A 17,924-nucleotide genomic window follows, 5' to 3' on the forward strand; every position below is an offset into this window, starting at 1 on the left:
ACAGGTTGTTGAATTCATTGAATAATTATGTGTGAAAAAACAGGCATTAAACATCACATGCAACTTACTTTTCCTCCTCTAACGTGGAACTTTATTGATAGTCAAGCATGAAATAAATTCTTTAAAGGACATTTCCAATTAAACAGGGCAAAGAAGCAACTGAATGACAGGATAAATGCATGTGAAACATGTAGAGAAGTCTGTAGGTGACAATGACAACAGTAGCAGGGCTTTTTTTCCAACATGTCGGAGTGTTCATCATTTAGCACCCAACTGTCTTTTGAGATCTTATGCCACTCTGTTTGAAGATCAGGTTTCCAAATGCAGGTGAAAGGGTTATGTATCATGGCTGTTGGCAGGACTCCAAAGGAAGTGACAATGGTGTCCAAATTCAAGCTGATTCAATATTAATACCTACATCGTCCCTACCTGATGAAAAAAATTATGTAACTTCCAGTGCAAAGTCTCCACTCTGTGACTGTGGCGTGGAAATTAAGAGAGCAATTTTATTCAGACAACAAAGTTCTGCTGGTAGCACAGATCTTCTGGCCAGTGATGGCCAAGAAATGGGCCTGCTGATGAAACTCACATCAAAGATGGGCCATATGACTATCCTATCAGACACTAACTTTAACAAATACACACAGCACTATGGCATATTAGCTTCACAGTTGCAAAAAGAGACCATGCATATATCTGTTGTGCTGCAAAAACTCCAGACTTGGGAACTCATCCAAAAGGCCAGTAGTATTCCATGATCCTTGAAATCCCGGTCACTGGAACCTGAAGCAGCCATAAGAAACACCTCAACGTTTGTAGATTGTGGGGCACTCCCAATGTGTAGTTTGTGACTTGGGAGAGGTATAATGGTCTCAGCAGAGGTTGTTGTAGGTGCAGAACCTAGGGCAGTATTACTCAAGGTACGGCCCGGGGGCCACATGCGACCCTCCTGACCTTCAGATATGGCCTCATAGGCAACAAACAGCAGCACTGAGCTTTTGTTTACCTAATCAGACCCAACATTAAAAAGATGTTAACTAAACGGGCAAGCATTTGTTTTCAGGTTAATTGAAATTCAAAAAATGAATTAGCGACTAAGGTTTCCTGCACCACTTAACGTTATGAGTACTTTCATTTTTAAAGACATCTTGCAACAAACCCATGGAAAAATCTTTAAGTCTCCTCCAAATTCAAAAAGTGTACTTCATTAACATTTTCACCTTAGAACATCAGAGCTTGAGAATTTTTTTTTTTTTTTTTTTTTTACAAAAAAGTGATATTTTTCAGACATGAACTTAAGAAGCAATAATGCCTCCTTCCACCCACAATGAGTTCACTATTGTGATTGTTATAAGAGGCAAGTCACTTGCAGTGTGCACTCTTCTGGTGGCCAAGGTTGATATTATACACAGACATCATTATATTACATCATATTAAATCATACAAAGAAGGAGGTTTCAAATAGCACCCTTCCCTAGGTCATGTCAAGGTTCTTTTATGTGTGATAATGAAGAAAAAGAAGGAAAAGTGAAATAAATCAATTGCCTAGAATCACACAATTTGGTCAAGTAGGGAAGCCTGAACTGACCCCAGGTTTTCTGGTTTCATATTTTGCAGTTCGGCCACTGGATGTACATGTTACACTTCCCCTGCACCCAACCTTGCAATCGCACCTTACCCGCACCAACTCCCACTGCCTTGCTGGCATCAATGAGACTCACTCACACCACAGACCAAACTTTCTGGCCCTGGGGAAAATGTTTGTGAGTACCCATGGCTTAGAGAGAAAGCTTGTAGAGGGCTTGATGAATTTTCAATGCCTGCTCTTCCCACAGTATATTTATTACTGCTTGGTTATGTGTAGTCATATGTGTTGTCCATTGCTCTCATGAGAAATTACAATTACATTTATTATAAAAAAGTAAAGTTGGAAATAGTGAATGCAGTGAGAATTTTAAGCATCCTAAATAAATATAGCAAATCATATTTTGTCTGAGCTGACAGAAGTAATTGTATCATAGGTCTCATCTTGAGTTTGTAATCACCAAAATAAAATGATTCCCAGCCATCAAGCCACCATAGTCTGAAAAGGCAGACCTGGCTTTCTACAACCTGTATATATCCAGTTATAATATGAACGATTTCTGAAACACAAAATAAAAATGGAATAGTCTGATCACATCGATATTTAGTGTACTATGCTTATCCCATACAGATTGTTTATATATGTCAGTTTGAACTTAAACATAAGTGTTATCAGTCAGCTGAATTACAGCAATATTGTAACACTAGAAGACTGAAAGAATGAGGTACCCCACAAGAACTGAGATTTGAAACATACATGTAATCTCTCTGCAGCACCAAACTTCACCAACTGAGATATCTTGCACAAGGTATTGAACAAGCAGCCCACTCTACCAATAAAATCACATAAATGACAAATTTATTGCTGGGAAAAACAATACTTCAACCTCCTCCGACAACTTACACACATGCCCCTATTTGCACCTGAAGGAGACATGCGGCACACTCCCATCAAGAATGGTTTCATTCAGTGAAACAAAAGACAGTGTCTCAAAAGAGAATGTGAAAATAAGAATCTGAACATTTTATTACCTGGTCTTTCTTTTCCAATGCCAATGCCATCCCTTCTGCCATTTTTGCTCGATTGGCCTGGTACACTTCATTCTGCTCTTGGAGCTTTCTCATGGAAGCTGGAAAACAGTTAGAATTTCATATTTTCTGATGTGCAAATGTCCACACACAATCATTTTCTTTTAATCAAGGCATATGTAACACAAAGTTATGTTTAATATGAAAGCACACAAATGTGTTTTTACTAATCATAAAGGGACCTGCTTTATAGAATTTCATTTTTCTCGACAAAGTTTTATGAAACATTGCTGAGTCAGTGAATCCCTGGAACATTTCTTTTCCCACCTCAACCAAGTAAATATCACCCTTGCCACTGTGACCTTCCATACATCACAACATTAGTTCTACTGCCTACAATTTCTCTTTAAGGAGAAACTTCTCAAACACCTAAGACCTTTCAAAAAAACCTACCGCCTACTGTCAATACAACACAGAGAGGTATGCCACGAATAGTTCTGTTGCTGCAAAACTCTCAAACATGCAGCTTTGAAACAGATAGAATTTGAATGATCCAGACAGTCATCAATGCCTATCAAATAACAGACAAGTGCAACCCCTGTCTAATTCCGTAAATTAGGATTTTAACCTAAGCAACAGACCCTCAGGGTCAAACAGGATACTTTCGTCCATCCAACTACACTCAACTTTACCTCTACGGTTCGTCCTTACAGAAAGCTATGAGCTGAGAACCTGCCTCTAACGGTCATTGGCCACTGCCTTCCTGAAATGAAATCCCACTACCAGAGAGCAACACAGCTTAGAACTTTCATTAGATAATTTAGGTTGTTGGACATAACCCAGGGCCTGTAAAACTGCTTGGTACACGTGCAGTCTCCATTGGAAAACTCAAACCATACTCAGATGCTATAATTTCAGTGACAACATAAAGGCACTGTCCTACAGACAAGAGGGGTATGAGGGAGTGCAACGAAATACATGCTCCCCACCAGACAAAAATCTGGCACATCAAGCCTTTGAAGCAAGTGATCAAAAAGAACACTGGTGAAAAAAAGTATCTCATCTCTCTCTACTGCGGAATAAGACTGGCTAACACTTCTTACCGACCTCCCCTTCAAAAACCTACTATGTTACACTCAAAACAAGCAATCCCAAGAAACTGGACTACCACGAAGATGAATAGTTCTAGCTGCCACAGATCCACATGGAACTAGAGGCTGGTGGAGCTAAAAGTCAAGAAGGTACAAGGAAACAAATGATCTCAGTGCTGATGGCCAGACCTTGCAACAAGCTCCCTGAGGCCATACTCTTTCCCAATTTTCAGTGCAAATCAAAAACCACCTCTTTCATACAATGTCTTAACTTCTCGACATTAATTCTAACCACTTCATTTCTTGAATTGCTCCTCCACCAGCTCTCAAAACAGGCCCAGCATTTTAGCCGCTTCACACAAGCTACCCAATATAAACCCAGTCAACCTGCTCCTTTGGTTTTTAAAGTGCTTCATTGCACTTCAGAAGCAAAAAAGTGGAAGAGAGTGAGTGGTGTGAAATCAACACATAAAACACAATATGTATGGTGACTACATAAAACTTACCTGCTACCTTACCATTCTTTTTGGATAGTAAAGCGTCTAAACATTTTAAATGAGTACAACAAAATGTGATGAGACAGCACGGCAAGCTGCGACTTACTGATGAGGCCCAGCCGGGCCAGGCAAGTCTGGTGTCCCTCTGTTACTGGTCACAGTAGACGAAGCCTAGAAATGCAGGCTGGAGATGCTTTTTTAGGGGAATCATAGCCTTTTTGCACACTGTTGCTCTCCTCTGAAATAACATTGACCACTAAGTAGTAATAGCCTGGAATGCACCCAGAATAACTGCCAGTTGCTTAGACTGAACTAAAACTTTTCATCATACAGATTTGTGCTGTGTAGACATTCCTAAAGACCAGGATGTAAACATCAACTGTGGCTAAGTTAAAAAACTATTTTAGGTGCAGTGTTCTTCAGTGTACACCTTCTTCCTTAAAAGGCCCTTTTTAAAGAAAGATCTAGATAGTGGGTTAAGTGCATTCTGTAAAGTGAAAAGTAGTAGATCGTGATGACCACTGAGGAGCGTATTGTTTTATTATTATTAAATCCAAGAGCAATTAAATAAATCCTACTAAAAATGTGTGACCCAATTAAATGGGCAAGGAAGAAAGGGCTTCTTAACATATAAAAGGTTAGGTAATTGGAAAAGAAATACGTACAATCCTGGTGTTTCTCTAATGCAATTTCAAGCTTCTCTTTTATCTTCAGCAAGGTTCGGACCTGCTCCGCATAATCTTGAAGAGGAATGGGAGAACACAGACCAGGAACAGAGGCAGACAGACAAAGGGGAAGGAAATTAAAAATAAATGAATAAACAATGAGTGGAAAAGGACTGATTTCCTGATGTAGAAAATCATCATTGTTAAGGAAACGTACGCTCACGGTCGCACCTTAACAACAAAAACAAGTCACAGGGAAAATGGATAGGACACAAAAAGGACAAAATAACCTCGGGGAACAGGCAAGATCTCTGTAAATACAAGGCTAGGGGAACCTGTCTAATATTAAACTTCTTGTCAGAAATACATTCAGATCTGGTGGTGAACATAAGATAATTTTATCACAAGTAACTACAGATCAATAAAATGTGCACACTTACATTTATGTATATTCATCCCACAAGACAACCAAGCTTTATTACCCATTGAAATAAGAGTTTCCTAAGACATAATCAAATCATCATTTCCATGGATCAGTTTTGACACAAACAACTTTTTTCCAGTGTTTTCTGACCTAGATACCATACACATACACTTTCAAAGTGTCAGTGTTTTCTAAAGTATATTTACTTCCCCAAGGCTAAAAAAAAAAAACATAAGTTGGTAATTTAGTGAATTATCCATACACAGGTGACTGCATAACCGTTGTTTAGTAGCAAGGGGTTTAACAAGGCTGACAGCAAGTGATGCGCAAGGCGAGGCAGGAGATCAGAATGCAACACAACCACATCAGTTAAAAGGTCACTGGTGTAGCTGTAACAATATTTAATGAGGACTGTGGATAAGGTGGCTGTAGCACAGCAAGTTCTTGCATCTTGCCTCTGATGGGGGAAACAATCAAAGAGACATGACAGAGGAAGCATAATGTGCTATACTAAACACCATTCTCTAAATATAGTGTTCCAATTATTTTTTTTTAGATAAGGCACCCTGTCACTATGTCAGTAATAAACATAGCTAGGGCTTAAGTGTGTAAACATTTTAAATGTTCATTTCAACTAAACATTGTTGACCAATTTTATTATTAACAGGTTTACAAACAAATACCATTTTCATTTGGCAGGTGTTTTTATTAATAAAATGTGACAGCCTTAAGTGTATCAGATGAAATTTCAATTAGCTAATTACAACTAATAAAAATTGCAAGCAAATAATAAATATTAGAGAAGTCATACGTTAGATTATTTGACATACAACATACAGTACATACATTTCTACAAATTACTGATCAGCAACAAAGCTGCAGTTTGGCACAGCAATCAAATAATCATGACATACGGATAAAGGAGAGAGGAAGAAAGAACTGCTGTGTCTCGCAATATTAAATTCCTCAAACAAGGGAAACACACTTGGCAAACTGCATCAATGGTAAAACCAAAAAAAACAAAGGCAGTAATTTATAGTTCCGATTTTTAAGTCAAGCATATAAAGCTCACAATTTTGACATATCTGGTAAATAGGATAACACAGAGGTTGTATTACATAATATGTTAAGGGTGATAGTTTACTCTCTCTGGTTTACATGCTAACTACTTGATTTGTTCTACACCTTATAGGAAGTTTTGAATGAGGCTAAAACGCAACTGAATTCAAATTAGTATTGAACATTCTGGACTTCACAGAAAAATCAGGACAAATACTAGCATATCTGCTTCACGAGCTATATTGTATTTCCACTTCTTGGCACTTGTTTGTTACATATAGCTCACTTTCCCGATAAAGGTATATTTCATATACAAAAATTACATGAACTGTAAAAAAACAAAAACAAAAAAAAGGCAAAATTAAGTGAAATGCAACTAAAAAAAAGTGAAGAGAGATGGCTCCTTTATGGGGGCAATATAGTGAAAATCAGAACCATTAAGCAAAAGTAAAGCAGGGCATGGGAACTGACACACAGCACGATCAATGGCTGAAGATGGGATACTGCCTTAAGGAACAGTTGATAAAATGTAAAACATCTTCAGAAAGACAAGACGATCTTTACTTAGGTGGGTGTCAAAACAAACATTAAAAGTGAAAAACTAACATAGCAGAGTGGGATAAATGGGCCAAAGCGAAAAAAAAGTCTTGCTCAGAGCTTCCCAACCATTTTAGAAATGCAACCCAATTTTTAGAACTTTAGACTTTCGGAACCCACCTAGCTTTGAAGGTCATAAGGTGGGCGATATTTTAGTGTGACTAAAGTATTGTGTTGTAGCACACTGTCATTTACAGACAGCACATTTTCTATTGAAATGGCCACTACTTTTGCACACATACAGCTTTGCTGATAAAACTATACTGCACACAAACTGTAATGTGTGTAATTGGTTTTCAGTGAATATTATTTGAGCATCACTAAGCAAAGTGTCTTGATTTGTTTTGATCCTATTAAAATCTTTATTTTCATCACACATAAGAATTACAAAAAAGTGCTTTATTTTTTATTTCTTCATTGCAGTTCATTTACAGATATTTACATTTTGCTGTGTGACAAAAAAAAAGACATTTTACAGCCTTTCCTGTCACACTCGCTGTACCCCAGCAAGATTAGCACATATTTAACCTTACTTTTCTTTCTCTGACTCCAAAGTGAGAAAAGTTTGTAAACACCATTCCCTGGTTAAAAAACACAAGCAGCAACTTGTCAGAAGACAAAGCCTGGCACTTGACCTCTACCTTTGAAGCGCAGCAAGTGTGACAGAATAAATACAGAAATTAAAGGCATCTTTGTTTATTGGTTGGGCCTTTGCGACCCTCGTAAATTGCCTCACGACGCACAGTTTGGGAAACACTGGTCTAGCTGAATATTTCATGGCAAATTATGGCAACTGCAACTTGTGGTCAACAGCCCGTATGTGTAAACCTTTCAGATTCCTTGTCAGCATACAATTCCTTATTAGGCTAAATTAGTCACATTGAACTTACAGCCTTTTATTATCCTCATGCTTTTGCATGGATTGGACCAGGCTTACATATATATCAGTTGTAGCTAAGCTATTTAGAGCACATCTGTCATGAGATTTCAGTATTCCTCTAATGCTGACTAACAAGTAGAGAGATGGATTCAAGGCACCTCATAAAACTGGCCACCATAACTCAACAATAGCATAGGCATTCATAAACTTTCCAGACACCTCCATTTGTCCGAATAACTACTTGTACACATTCCACGCATCTGGAAAAACAGATCCAGCAGCCAAGCCTTCTCCTACATCGCTTCTGAAGCATGGATCGACTCGCCGCTATACACAAGAGGCTCCTCCTCCTTGAATTCCAGAAGAAGTTCAAGACCTGGCTTTCGAGTAGTCCCAGTAGGCTCTGGGTTTGGCTAGACTCATGCCTGCTCGGCACCAGGATACCCTCCCAGGTGATTGTGAGTCCACAAATCTGGATAACATATTCTGACACTCCCAAGGCTCAGCTTTTCCTTATGACGCTTCCATCAGTCTACGTTGTTTCAGTTAACTGTTTTGATTTTGTAATGTTACATGTTCATTTTGTCTTGAAGAACAATGATGCAATTGTTTGATTGCTCATATTAAGCAGGGAGCTAGTTGATGAAATATCAATTAATCAATCAGGTATTTATAAAGTGCAGCTTGTCACCCAGAGGGTGTCAAGGCACTTTGGGAAGGACGCAGATCAGTCAAAGAGCCAGGTCTTGAGGTCCTTCCTGAACTGGATCAGCGAGGGGGATTGCCTGAGTTGGAGAGGCAGCGTGTTCCAGTCTGCGCCACGAGTCAGAAGAAGGATCTTCTTACAGCTGAGTTCTTACTGATCCTTGGGGTGGAGGCGAGGGCCAGCTGGGCGGAGTGGAGCTGTCTGGTGGGTGTGTAGAAGGAGAGGTGGTGGTTGAGGCAGGCGGGTCCGATGTTGTGTAGGGCCTTGTATGCATGTGTGAGGAGATTAAAGGTGATTCTTTTGTTGACCGGAAGCCAGTGGAGGTTTCTCAAATATGCTGTGATGTGGTTGTGGCAGGGGATGTCCAGGATGAGTCTAGCTGCAGTGTTCTGGATTCTCTGGAGTCTTGTTTAGAGTTTCTTGCTGATGCCGGCATAGAGTGCGTTGCCGTAGTCGAGCTTGCTGCTGATGAGGGCCTGGGTGACTGTCCTTCTTGCCTCAATGGGGATCCATTTGAAGATCTTTCGGAGCAGGTGAAGCATGTGGAAGCATGATGATGAGACAGCGTTAACTTAGCAGGTCATTGAGGTAGAGGATGAAGCTTGGTTGGTGGGTAATGAAGGGGTGGGGGGACCTGTCCGAGAGCTGCTGGCCACCAGGAGTCGCCCAAGGTGGAAGCCATGGAGCACAGGATGAAGACCTCAAACTTGTTAGAGTTAAGATTGAGGCAGTTGTCTTTCATCCAAGCGGCGACTAACGTCATTCCATTATAAAAGTTGTTCTTGGCTGTTGATGGTTCGTCTGTAAGGGAGAGAATCAGCTAGGAGTCGTCAGTGTAGGGGATGATGTTGAGAACATAGTGTCTGATGTTAGCGAGTGGGGTCAAGTAGATATTGAAGAGTGTGGGGCTCAGGAAGGAGCCCAGGCGGACACCCCCGCTGGTTTCCATTGGTTTTGGGGTGAATGGTGGGAGCCTGACTCTCTGGGCTCAGCCAGTGATGAAGGAGCGGATCCATTCAAGGGCTTTGCCGCGGATGCCAGCATCATGTAGTCTGGTGCAGAGGGTGGTGTGGGAGATGGTATCGAAGGCAGCGAAGAGGTCCAGGAGGATGAGGGCTGCTGTTTTGCCATGGTCGAGGAGGCTGTATATGTCATCCTTGGCTGTGAGGAGTGCGGTCTCTGTACTGTGGTTGCTCCTGAATCCGGATTGGGAGGGGCCCAGGATGTGACTAATTTGATGAGCTAGGTGTTCATGGCCTTCTCGATAAAAATGGCTGGGAAGCAGTAAGATGGGTCTGTAGTTTTTCTGGTCCATCTGGTCGGCGGAGGGCTTATTCAAAAGAGGGTTGTTCGCCACGTGTTTCCAGTCTTCTGGGAAGGTGGAGACCTCGATGGAGCTGTTGATGGTGCAGCACAGTTCAGAGGTGGTGGTAGCGCCGGCTCGGTTAAAAATGTGGTGGGGGCAATGGTCCAAGGGTGCCCTGGAGTGGAATGATTTCAAGATCTTAAGGGTGTCTCCTGAGCTGAGGAGAGTGGGGGAATCCAGTGGGGGAGGGTTGGGGGGCGGGGGGTCTTTGGGTGTGGTGGCAGCAGGCAGGATGGGTGGGTCTTGGATGGTGAATCCATCGTAGATGTCCTGGATCTTGAGGTGTAAGAAAGTGGCAAAGTTGTTGCAGAGGTCTTGGGGGTGATGTCTGCGATGTTCCTGCTGGGTTTGGTGAATTCTTTGACAATATTGAAGAGTTCCTTGCTGTTGTGTGCGTCGGCCTTGATGCTTTCCTGAATGGCCAATTTTACTACTGTTCTGAGGTGGTGGGTGCGCGGTGACAGCGGCTTTGAAGATTTTGTGGTCTGCCGTGTTCTTGCTGCTTCTCCACTTTCTCTCAAGTCGTCTGCAAATATCTTGAGAAAGTGACTTGTACTGTGATATACATTTAAAATTTTGAACACTATACACATTATCCTAGTATCCTTTACAAAAGTTCAAGAAACCCATGCAAAAGAGAACTGAGATACGATTCAGTGCTGAATGAAAAAAACACATGCCCTTTGGGAAAGGCAGGAGAATGAAACACTGCGAGATGATTACACAAGTTGTATCTACATAAAAATTACATTTAAGAGTTCAAGAACTGTTCACAAAATGCCCTCCAAAGAGAAGTCATCTATGGGTAGAATGACAAGAGATGAGAGACACAATGTGGATGGTACTTAGTACGAGTACAGTTCTTATGAACAGAAAAAGAACACTTGAAGGATAAGATGCATGAGGTTAGCTACATAAAATCTTAGGGCCTCACTACAATTGCCTCAGAGGGCAAGACAGACTTTATCACACCTGATTCCAGCCAATAACATGGAGACTTTGGTGCCTACTGCCATCAAAATCTGCATTTCCAAGTAAATACATGGCTTTTCTCTTCTCTTAAGTTCAAGCATGTTTCACCGGCCGAAATTTATTGTGGTAAGCAGACTTTATCGCACCCAGTAGGAAACCATCTAAGCAGTAGGCTCATTACTTTTCATGAAAAACTATAAGGAAATTAATTATGAAAGCTATGACCAGCATCCCTTTGCATGAATTTGTCACTGAAGTTTCGGAACAGGCACTGCCCCCCACCAAATAAACTTACCACAAGATCCACATTCATTTTTTTTTTTTAATTATTGTTTCTCTCAAACATGTCACAGGTTTCCTTTGCCTTGCCTCAACTCAAGTTTCTTGCCTAGACCTTAGTTCTCCAATGAAAACCTTTTCACCCACCCTTGTCACAGGAGAATTCTTGCACTGATCCATTAAGGGTCCCTGTCATTTGATTTGCAATGTCAAAGATTGTGCTGGTCAGACTTACTGCCCACAAAGCAAGATTTGCTTCAGCGCATTGACCTTCAAGTGAATAAGACTGATCACGATCTGTGGCCCTCCCCAATGTTACAACTTCATAACAAAGCACAGTATTTATAGTAAAAAGTACATAAAAATCCATTATCCAGCCCACAAAGTTATTTGCAGCCATTTGGATCACAAGTTTATCACTGTCCTTAGCATCTTCCCCCATTCGACAGTTCGAAATATAATGGGTAGTTTGTCACTGCGCTTTGTGGATGAAAAAAACAACAACATTCCTTGCACTACAATGCATACATATACATATGTGCATTACACAGGTGAGTCCAGTGTAGCTTTGCTCTGGAACAGTGCTTTAGATGGCACTCTCTTGAAAGTAGAGACACCCCCCAAATCTCTCCAGGAGAATGTTCACCATGCACTTCACACTCTTGACCAGGTCTAATCAGGAGCAGTCACAATCAGGGCCGTTTTCAAGGATCAATAATTGAAAACATTCCCTTAATATAAAAAGCACCATTGACCAACAGAAAAATACAGTTCAACTACTGACTATAGGTTTTATACCACAAGCACAGTAGTGAAACTATTGGAAAGGTAAATAGCAGTCAATAATCAGAGCAGGAAAAGTCTCTAAAGCCCGCTCCAACATTTTCACCTTCAAAAAGAGATTCTCACAAGAATCAAACTTATCAGCCCACCACAGATCCCTAGGATGATCTGAAATGACCCTCTTACGTGCAGAATAATTTCACTTCTTACCAAGAAAAAGAGAGGGATAGGATGGAGAAATCACGCTATCATCTCTATCCTGTCCATGCAACATAAGCAATGTGCCCTCTATCTATTCGGACATGTAAATTACACAGGTACCATCTGTCAAGACATCCAGAGCATAAAACTGGGTTTACACTTGAGAACGTTTCTCTACTGCAGATTAAATACATAATTGATATATTATGTATAAAAGGGTGCCTTTCAACAAACCAGAGAGGTCATTCACAAAGAGTGGGTTTAGATTTAACATGTTTTCCACCCTCAAGGCAGAAGAGAGAACCATGGGAATCACTTATTCTGCTGTTCCAATTTCAGGAAACAGAGTTACACCCAGGAAAGGAAATCACTTTATTCTCCTTTCAAGACAATGAATAATTTGAAGATATTTCATTATTCAATTGCCTCTTTCTCAAACAACTCTTAGTAGTGAGGTTGAATGACATTATTTCTTGCCTCTGAGGTCACAGCATACCACAATCAATCACAAACCTAAACTAATGCAAGCTACCCTTTTTTGTATAATGCGGTGCTTGCTAACGAAATGGGATTTCAGCACTGCACAACAGCTTGTAATAGAATGTCAGCCGCGGATACACCACCAATAACAATATTTCTTAAAGAAAAAAAAGTGTTGGCAAAAAACACAGACACAACATCCCTAATGAAAAGAATATTAGCACTGGCTACATTATGGGTTATTCTATTTAGGCTGACCGTTTTGACTGCCGAGGAAACGGCAAAGTGAATGAATTTACAAAAATATAATGAAAAATAATAGGAAAATGGAATGAGATCAAAGTAGCAAAAAGTCTGGGATTTCTTACTTACCCCTACAAAGAATGCTCTTTTATTCTGTTAGAACAATAAAAAACAAAAATTAAGCACTTACCTGAAAGCTTAGCTTCTAGTTTCCGTATCTGATCGTTTCTCCTGAACAGCTGGGATGATATGTCTTCTCTTGAGCTGCTTCCATCAGAGGCCTTTAACACACATTAAAAAAAATAAAAAAAAATCACATCTCTCAGCACATTTCATAGGAGCAAAAGAATAACAGCTTTATGTAAATCTTTACCGTTTATAATATTTAATTAGTCATATAATGCAGCTACAACTAAGAGTTTAGCATAAAATGTTTGTCCACATTTACAGGAATCATGTTGGATGTCACAGACAAGCTAGTGATTTACTCTTGAAAAGTTTATGAATTATTTGAATATCAGTTTTTTTTATTTTCTAGTGGAAACATTGAAATAAGGTTGTCAGCAAATAGATGAACTTAGAACGTTTGGTACACTACTGCCCAAAGTGTGAATTTTTTCAGTGCCAAGTCATCTTAAAAAAGATTGAATATATGTAGTTAAATATTTGAATTATTGACTTCAACGTTGTGTATGTATAGGCTGAGCATAGTTATACGAGAATGACACTCATCTTCCTATCAATTAACCGTGGAAGAAGAGACTGCAGCGTGCATGCAACTAACCACCACAGTCACACCAACTAAATGACTAGTAAATCACATTACTACACTGAGTGGCAGCCTTATGCAGACAACACGCAACTCTACATCATACCACGGGGTCCTGCCAAAGGTTTAGCTTTACTCCAATGCTGTCCGCTTGACGTTAAAGAATGAATGAGGCATATTACAACAAATATTGCTCCTAAGGACTGGGTAGACCATTTTAGCAGATTGTACTCTCCTGATCACTGTAGTATGGCTCCTGAGCATAAGGTCTCTTGCTCAACTATTAACAAAACCCCTCCCTCCAATCCCACCCCCCAATTGATGCAATTGCTTTCCCGTGCAGATACAGTATATTCGTTGGGTACTCTAAAGCGCGGTAGGGTGCCTGGTCGTGATGGTGTTCCAGCAGACCTATTCTTAAATGACACGGAAGTTTGGTCACGATATATTACTATCATATCAAATGCAACAGCGACTCGGACACCTATCCCTGAGTCTTGAAAGGGTGCTATTGTAGTCCTGATTTTTAAAAAGGGTGGTAGAGCCCTCCCCTGTAATCATAGGCCAATTAACCTATTAGACTGTGTGCAGAAAGTGTTTTGTCACTGCCTTCTGGACAGGATCCAAGATTGAATGACCGAACGGGATATACTTGGTCCACTACAGGCTGGGTTTTGTAAGAAAATATACACTATTGAACAAGCCTTCTGTTCCTGCTTTTATATTAGAAGACAGTTTTTATTGGCAAAGGGAATTTGTATGTCACCTTTGTGGACTTGAAATCTACGTTTGATCTAGTCCCTCGTAATAAGCTGTGGGAAGTTATTTCTCTGATGGCAATCCCCAAGCATATTCTTGCATTACTAATACGGCTTCACGAAGACAATTATGCAGGTGTTAAGTAGGATGACATGGGGCAGCTCACTGACGGAATCCAGGTTTCAAGGGGAGTACATCAAGGGTGTGTCCTTGCCCCCACTTTGTTCCCTTTAAATATTAATGATATTGTTTCCTCTTTACTCAGAGTGGAGGCTGACGCACCATTATTAGGCGCACACAAAATCCCGGTCCTACTATTTGAAGACAATACACTTTAGATATCTAAACCCCCAAGCAGATTACGAAAATTCCTTACGTGCTTTGAGGAATTTTGTTCCGTGCAGAGTCTTGAAATCAACTCTTCCAAAACTGAATTAATGACGCTCAATCCTCACAGATCCTTCAAAGGAAAGTTTATGCTCGAAGGTACTCCACTTGAAAAGGTGAACACAATCAGTTACCTGGGCCTAATGTTAACAGAGAAAATGTCTTGGAAGTCACATATTGCAAAGCAGGCCTTAAAACTAAAGCAAACTACAAGGCTTTTAATAAAGGATTTTAATCTTTCATACAGTGAGCCAATACGCCTTGCACTTCAGATTTACAAAGCTATGGCTGTGAGCTCGGTCCTCTGGCCTAAAAGAGATCTGCAAATATGAGGTTTTCTGGGACATAATCCCGGTGCCTAGAGAAAAGAAATTGTACTTCCAGTTTTGCATAAGTAATCTGCCTCTAAGATCACTTACAAGCCGCTGGTCACCTGAGGGGTCAATCATTTGCCCATCTTGCAAAGCACGTATTGCAAACCTCCCTCATGTTTTATTTGTTTGCCCTGCCTATGCTGCTGCATGTAGGAAGTGGTTGGCCCCTGCCTGTAGATTGTTGGGAGCCCGTAGTAATAATGTATCAAAATTGCTCCAGAAGAGCGCTTAGGTTTTATTCGCTTATATGTACTGTATATATTTTATATATTTACTGTGTATTTATTTTGTTGTTTCTATGTGCTTTTATGGCTCTTGTTGCCGAAATAAAGTTCTTTGATGATGAGGCATGACTACTAGCAACTGAATAGACATGAAAATGTAGACATCACTGGTGAGACAACCATGTACGCCTTTGGTGGATAGACTGCCGCAATAGGTCAGAACATGATGGAGGAGTTAAAAAAAAAAAGAAAAAAAAAGTTAGGTTTCATCTTTGGAGTCAATACACTTTTGGCCATCCTAACTAGTGCAGAAGTCGGAGAAATGCGTGGTCCAGTTATTCACCTGGAACAAAATACTTGTGTACCTCTCTTTCCACCACAAGGCCATAGCAGTGGGTGGAGCAGTAAATACCCCTTGAGACCATGCCAATGCCTCATATAGAGGTCTACATAACCCACTTTTCCACGGGCTTCAGATTTCTCAGAACACTGTCATCTTGTTAACTTTCATTTTTTGCAGAAGAACATATCTATGAAGGAAGGAATGTTTGCACTGGTTTCCTGTTAAAGTATGACTCACTTAAGAATGCCTTATAACATAAAGATCCATCTAATTGCTAGCACCTCATCACTTAACCACTAAGATTATTCCTTGCACCCTATGTCTATACAGAGTTGCACAACTAATTACATTTACGCTCCCAAAATCAGACTGTTCTCCAACTCCTAATGCCGCTTCTCCATTCAGCTATCTGCTCAAGGCATACTGGTTATGGCACAACTTAGGTCAAAGCCTATGGGCTCTTCTAGGTATTAATAGTAGTACCTTCCGATATTGCAGGGATGCTGGAATTGTTTTCTTACAACTAGAGCTTTGTCAAAAATGCCCCTTCTACAAGTTCAGATGGAACCCCCATGCTAACACTATACTTCTGAACATACTTCCCCCATCTTCTCAGAAAGAACTGTAATTGATCCAGAATCGTCAATGCTTGCACACGAAACAGCAGTGATTTAAGGTTCCATTTGAACCCCCTCTTTGTTTTCTTCTGTTTGTTGAGAAAAAACAAACTGAGACCAACCACTAACACTTACAAGATACTAAAGTGGAGAGGAATTTCAAGTGGAACTCCACTCTGAAAACGTCGAGTACTGCAGTGTTTCCTATCTCCTTCCTCTCAGTGAGGATACACCATGGAAATTATATGTATGGTAGCAGATTAGGATCATGTAACACATCAATTCGAAAATACCTTGAGCTTTCCTTTTATCTTCATTCTCTGTGGGACCTTTCTTAATGCATTAGACACAACAATCATGTTACACTTGTTTACGGGTGGAAGCAAAATGTTCTTGCTCTAGCTCAAGATGCTTCTCTGTAGAAATTAACTTTTTACAAGGGTGGAGTTTTTCTTCCTTTTGGCAGTAGTCGGGGAAGTATCTTTTCATCTGGCATGCAACTGGTGAGCTTACGTTTAAAAAGCCAGTTTGGCGAAGCAAGCCTGGTTTCATCGTCACAAAGTTTCTGGAGAAAGTCCTAATATGAGAATACTAACATAAACCCTCACCTTGTCAGTGTTGTGGTTTCAAGAAACTTGGATATTCCAGATCTTGCAAAAAAAAAAAAAAAAAAAAAAAAAAAAATCTAAACATATTAAATTGTATTTTTTTTTTTTTTTTTTTTTAACAGCACAACGTTCACTGTATCTCCCAACACCTTGATGCCATTTTATCTGGAACAATTTTGGCCTCAGAGACTATCATGAAAAATACAGCTGTATCAGAGAAAATAGGTTATGTGGTGTAGGTAAAATAGGAATCTGTCCATCCACTTCAGCTGTATTGGGCAAGTCTTACGGAAGAGTTTATCTCATATGACCAGTTGGCTGAGAGTAACTGCAGGTTTAAGAAAGTTGGAAAGATACCTTGGTAAAGGATGGGGAGGATGACTGTGTTCAGTAGTAGGTAGAGCTAAAGGGTGATTTTAGGGTTCGTGGTGGGTTGAGGTAAAGGGAGGTAATGATGAATTTAGGATTCAGGGATGGGAAGAGGCAAAGAGAGAAGAGCCTGACACAAGGGTTGAGTAGAGGTAAAGAAAGGTTGAGGATGGCTAGAGTGTTCAGGGGTGGGCAGAGGTAAAGAAAGGTGAGGGTGGCTTGAGGGTGCAGGGGTGGGTAGACTTAAAAGGGAAGAAAGGATGATTTTAGGGTTTGGGTGAGAAGTAAAGCAAGGTAAGAGTGATTTTATAGACTAGAGGAGAGGTAAAACAGACCTTTTGAAAACACTGCATGTTTGATAATGAATAAGAAATACTCTAAATCATAAGGGGTAAAACAACAAGTAAGCAAATGTGAGACAGCTGTACTAACTCAGAAAAGCACATACTGTCTGGCAGCAGTCAAAGAAAGGGATACATTTAAAGCTTTGTCATCAATAAAAACGCAAATACCAAGAAGCGCCAACTTCATCTCTGTGTCACGGTGTCTTGCGAGCAAATGCTTGCAAAAACGCCTTGCAACAATATAAGCATTCCTGCTTGAAGAGGAGTTAGATAG

General features: G+C 40.3%; 1 protein-coding gene across 3 annotated transcripts in view; it reads right to left on the minus strand.

Moving 5' to 3' along the window:
- The window catches only part of GOLGA1 (golgin A1), a 234,675-nt gene that overhangs the window by 193,727 nt on the left and 23,024 nt on the right, over window positions 1-17,924 (minus strand). For 2 of the 3 annotated variants that reach the window (XM_069241739.1, XM_069241737.1), the window contains exons 3-5: window positions 13,047-13,137; window positions 4,867-4,941; window positions 2,617-2,714 (exon numbers count right to left, since the gene is read on the minus strand). In XM_069241739.1, the coding sequence (XP_069097840.1) occupies window positions 2,617-2,714; window positions 4,867-4,941; window positions 13,047-13,137 (264 nt within the window). The remainder of the gene's footprint in view (window positions 1-2,616; window positions 2,715-4,866; window positions 4,942-13,046; window positions 13,138-17,924) is intronic. The other variant, XM_069241738.1, reaches the window with a different exon arrangement.

Source organism: Pleurodeles waltl, chromosome 6, assembly GCF_031143425.1.
Source record: "Pleurodeles waltl isolate 20211129_DDA chromosome 6, aPleWal1.hap1.20221129, whole genome shotgun sequence".
Classification (NCBI taxonomy): Eukaryota; Metazoa; Chordata; class Amphibia; order Caudata; family Salamandridae; genus Pleurodeles; species Pleurodeles waltl.